Source organism: Xyrauchen texanus, chromosome 40 (assembly GCF_025860055.1).
Source record: "Xyrauchen texanus isolate HMW12.3.18 chromosome 40, RBS_HiC_50CHRs, whole genome shotgun sequence".
NCBI lineage: Eukaryota > Metazoa > Chordata > Actinopteri > Cypriniformes > Catostomidae > Xyrauchen > Xyrauchen texanus.
In genome coordinates, this window is record NC_068315.1 from 323,602 (window position 1) to 328,601 (window position 5,000).

The 5,000-nt window shown below is 49.1% G+C and overlaps 1 protein-coding gene across 1 annotated transcript in view; it reads left to right on the top strand.

Annotated features, from left to right (window-relative positions):
- Nucleotides 1-5,000, top strand: part of zranb1a (zinc finger, RAN-binding domain containing 1a) — a 15,235-nt gene that overhangs the window by 8,224 nt on the left and 2,011 nt on the right. The window contains exons 7-9 of the mRNA XM_052112843.1: nt 2,116-2,236; nt 2,407-2,536; nt 2,621-2,850. Coding sequence (XP_051968803.1) covers nt 2,116-2,236; nt 2,407-2,536; nt 2,621-2,850 — 481 coding nt within the window. The remainder of the gene's footprint in view (nt 1-2,115; nt 2,237-2,406; nt 2,537-2,620; nt 2,851-5,000) is intronic.

The following is a 5,000-nucleotide window of genomic DNA, read 5'->3' on the forward strand; positions in this document are numbered from 1 at the left end:
ACAAATTCTAGAAGTGAACGCTAAGAAAATAAAGAAGAAATAAAATAAATAGCTAAATAAACATCAGTACTGTTTAGTATCAGTCAAATGAAAGTAGCTACGTGGTTAGCTACTTAGCTATTAAAAGATGGACCGGCATTGCGTCTCCCTAATTAGATAACAACGTAGCGTGAAATCAACACTGAACAGACACAATCCACCTCTGCACTGTTGTCTGCTGAGCTGCAAAACGATGCTCTGATGTTTATCTTTCAATATGCTACATTACTGACCGCACTGACCAACTATAACTGCTAACATAGCAAACACGTGATAATCATGAGTGATATTGTTGTCAGGGACAGGGGTAATATTATATTAGTTATATTGAAAAGGGAAAATGGAGTTATTGTTTATTAACTTTCCAGTATGCATTTCAAAAACTAGTCAGCAACTTACCGAGAAGACACCGCTTAACTCCGCCCACTTAACTCCGCCCTCGCTAAACTACACAGATTAAATCCGCCCTGCTAAACTGCACCACTTAACTCTGCCCCGCAAAACTTCTCTGCTTAACTCTGCACCGCTAAACTCCGCCCTGCTAAACTCCGCCCGCTAAACACCGCTCCGCTTAACTCCACCCGCTAAACTCCAGCCCACTTAACTCCGCCCCGCTAAACACCACTCCGCTTTACTCCGCCCCGCTAAACTGCACCGCTTAACTCTGCACCGCTAAACTCCGCCCCTCTTAACTCTGCCCTGCTAAACTTCGCACCGCTAAACTCCGCACCGCTAAACTCCGCACCGCTAAACTCCGCCCTCTTAACTCCGCCCGCTCTTAACTGCGCACCGATAAACTCCGCACCGCTAAATTCCGCACCACTTCACTGTGCACCGCTAAACTGTGCACTGCTAAATTCCGCAGCGCTAAACTGTGCACTGCTAAATTCCGCAGCGCTAAACTGGGCACTGCTAAAATCCGCACCGCTAAACTGGGCACTGCTAAATTCCGCAGCGCTAAACTGCGCACCTCTTAACACCGCTTCTCCCCGCTCGACTACGTACCACTCGCCGCCACTCCGCTTAACACTGCACCACTAAACTCCGCTCCGCTTAACACGCTCCGCTTAACACCGCTTCACCACGCTTGACTCCGCTCCACTCGACGGCGCCCTGCTTAACTGCGCTTCGCTTAACTCCGCTCCGCTTTACACCGCTTCACCACGCTCGACTCCACTCGACGCCGCCCTGCTTAACTGCGCTCCGCTTAACTCCGCTCCGCTTAACACCGCTTCACCACGCTCGACTCCACTCGACGCCGCCCTGCTTAACTGCGCTCCGCTTAACGCCGTTCCGCTTAACACCGCTTCACCACGCTCGTCTCCGCTCCACTCGACGCCGCCCTGCTTAACTCCGCTCCGCTTAACACCGCTTCACCACGCTCGACTCCACTCGACGCCGCCCTGCTTAACTGCGCTCCGCTTACGCCGTTCCGCTTAACACCGCTTCACCACGCTTCGCTCCACTCGACGCTCCTGCTTAACTCGGCCCGCAACACTGCTTCACCACTCCGCTCCGCTCCACTCACGGCGCTCCTGCTTAACACCGCTTCACCACGCTCGTCTCCGCTCCACTCGACGGCGCCCTGCTTAACTGCGCTTCGCTTAACTCCACTCCGCGCAGCTCGACTGTCTGCAGAGCCACGTCAGAGTCCGCTCTGTAAACAGTGGAGTCGGAGCGCACTCTGCATTGTTTTCTGCATTATATGATCTGAAAATAAGTTTTCATATCTGTGGATATCGCTAAACATCTATAACAGATATATCAGTGAAAGACTAATATCGGCCGACCGATATGTCATTCGGGACTAATATTTATACATATCTGAAAATGTTGCCATAAACTTAGTCATTATTTTTATTTCGTTATGTCATTCCCAATGCATCATGGGATTGTAGTTAATTCCCTCATTAAAGGGGTTCAGTACACAGTCTTGTATCTTTCAAATACTTTTTTGATTAAATAGTGTTTTGTAGTTTCTACACACACACACACACACACACACACACACACACACACACACTGTTTTACCCTGTAATTATATATATATATATGTGTGTGTGTTTGTGTGTACAGGTTCTACAATCGCTGGAAGGAGTGGGAATCGTGGTATTCTCAGAGTTTTGGGCTTCATTTCTCTCTGCGAGAAGAACAGTGGCAGGAGGACTGGACCTTTATCCTCAACCTCGCCAGTCAGGTACACACACAGAGTCACACTTGTAGATGTGTAGATTGTAGTCGGTTCTAAAGAGTATCACAAGCAGTCGTCGCTTCAGGCATCAAGCGCAGTTACTCGTTTACATAGAAATAAAGATGTTATTATAATTGATCGTTATTAATTGATGGCTGTTGTCTCTCCGTCTGTAGCCTGGGGCGAGTTTAGAACAGACTCATATATTTGTTCTGGCTCATATCCTGCGGAGACCCATCATCGTTTACGGTGTTAAGTATTACAAGAGCTTCCGTGGGGAGACTTTAGGCTACACTCGATTTCAAGGTGAGAAAATGTGTCATGCTGTCATTTCATCTTCATGTGTGAACTTGCCGTGTGTCTCAGTGATACAGCCATGTGTGTGTCCAGGTGTTTACCTGCCATTGCTATGGGAACAGAGCTTTTGCTGGAAAAGTCCAATCGCCCTCGGTTACACCAGAGGCCACTTTTCTGCTCTGGTTGGCATGGAAACCAAAGGCTATGATAATCGTGGCGCGGGCGCCAACTTCAACACTGATGATGATGTCACCGTGACCTTCCTCCCACTGGTGGACAGTGAGAGGAAACTTCTGCAGATCCACTTCCTGTCAGCACAAGAGGTTAGCGCACACACAAGCTCGATTTCTGAAATTTCTTGATTTCTGACCACAAGTTGACGGCCATAAATGTAAAAAATAAATAAATAAAATACGAAAAGGTATAACATGCCTCTGAAAATCAATTTTTATTGTAGTCATCATTTTTGTCTTTTGATGAAATTGTCCTTTTTAACTTAGTCAAGATTTCAACATGTTGTGTTGGTTAGTTTAGTCAACAAAAATAACATTTTAATAGACGTTAATGTGCTAAATCTATAAAATATGTATTAAACTGTAACGGACTGTGGTGATGTGGGCGTGACCGAGTGACATCTGTGGAGAGCGAGGCCGGGAGAGGAAGAATGGTAAGGATTGACACCTGTGGCAAATGATCTCTAGCAGCTGTTCTGTGATACAGTGAGAGCTGGAGAGGGGAAAAAAGGAGTCCAGACCACCGGAGGGGAGAGAGAGAGATGCATGCAGCAGTGTGGATGTGTGTTATGCGGAACAGCAAAGCTTTAAAAAGTATGAGAAAAATAAACTCACGTTCGATTGTTTACGTGGCTCACGGTTCCTCCTCCATGAAGAGAACTAGTGGTTTATCACAGTGGTGCCGAAACCCGGGATTAGGAGCAAGAAAACGCCATCATGGAGTCCAGCTAACGCCATCATGGAGTCCTCGCCGGTGGCCGAAATGTTCATGACCCTTACCAGCATCCACCAAGCCCAACAGCAGTCTCTGCTTGAGCTGCGTATGGAACAGGAGCAGCAGTTCCAGGCGCTTTTACAAGCTCAAGCGGAGGACCAATGTTACGGAGCTTGGTACACCAGGAGGGGTCTTCAACCGCAAACCCCAGACCCACTCATGACCGTGCCGAATGTCACCCTGACGAAGATGGGACAACCTGGAGGCTTTTATCGAACTCTTCGATCGGACGGCCGGGGGGTCTGCCTACTGCCGCCGCTGTACGGGAAAGCCCAACTTGTGGCCCAATAACTTAATACACCAGGAGGTTGGCCGCAGGAAGATCTGAAGTAAGCCATCCTGCAACGGGTCGGCCGAAGCCCAGTGCAACAACGCCAACACTTCCGCTCGCTGACGTACAGTGAGCTAGGCTGCCCGTTCGCATTTGCGTGACACCTGTCGAAGTTGGCTGCTGGCTGAATATCACGACACCTGAGGAGATACTCGATATGGTGGTACTGGAGCAGTTAATGGCCCGGCTACCGAAAAGGACAGCGGAGTGTGTCCAGTGCCACCAACCGGTGTCGCTGGATGGGGTGGTCCATATGGCGGCGTATTTGTGGGCCGACGAGCTCTCTTTCTGCATTCCCCTCATCCTGTTCCCCGGAATCAGGGAATTCCTACCTCAAACCTGGTTCCCTGGTCCCGTGAGCCAATCATCCCACCAGTTTCCACTAACCATCTCCGATCTCCCCACAGGCTGTAAATCTGCTGCTGCGGGTGTGTGGGAATGAAGTCTGGGCCGGTCTGTTGGAGCGGCACACGGACGTCAATTTGTATTGGTTCTGGTGGACTGTGCAATGCGATATCCGAAAGCAGTGCCTCTGTGCAATATTTCAGCGCGAAGTGTTGTGGAGGCACATTTCAAAATAATCTCCCAAATGGGGATTCTGAAGTCCTGTGTAATAGGGGTACTTGGCTAAAGGAATTTACACTGGGAGATAAAGTCCTTCTATTGCTCCCTACATCAAGCTCTAAATTACTCGCCAAGTGGCAAGGGCCCTTTGAGGTCACACGGCGAAGGGTGAAATGAATGGATGGTGGCAGAGCACATCAGATTTACCACCTCAACATCCTAAAACCTTGGAGAGAGGCAGCCCCTGTGACTTTGGAGACGGTGGTTCCGGAGAGGGAAGAGCTCGGACTGGAGGTGAACTTAAAAGTCACCGATCGGGTCACCCTGGTCACTTCTGGAGACCATCCCAAATCACAGAGGTTGCAAGGAGAACATGTTCTCGCTTCTCCCGGTAGTATGAATCTCATTGAGCACCATATCGAAATGACCCAAGGGGTGGTCGTCCCTACCGATTACCCGGGTACAAAAAAAAGTGGTTGGGGAAGAATTAAAGGCCATACTGGATATGGGGGTAATAGACGAATCCCACAGTGACTGAACCAGCCCAGTCATGGTCAGGTGCGGCTCCAA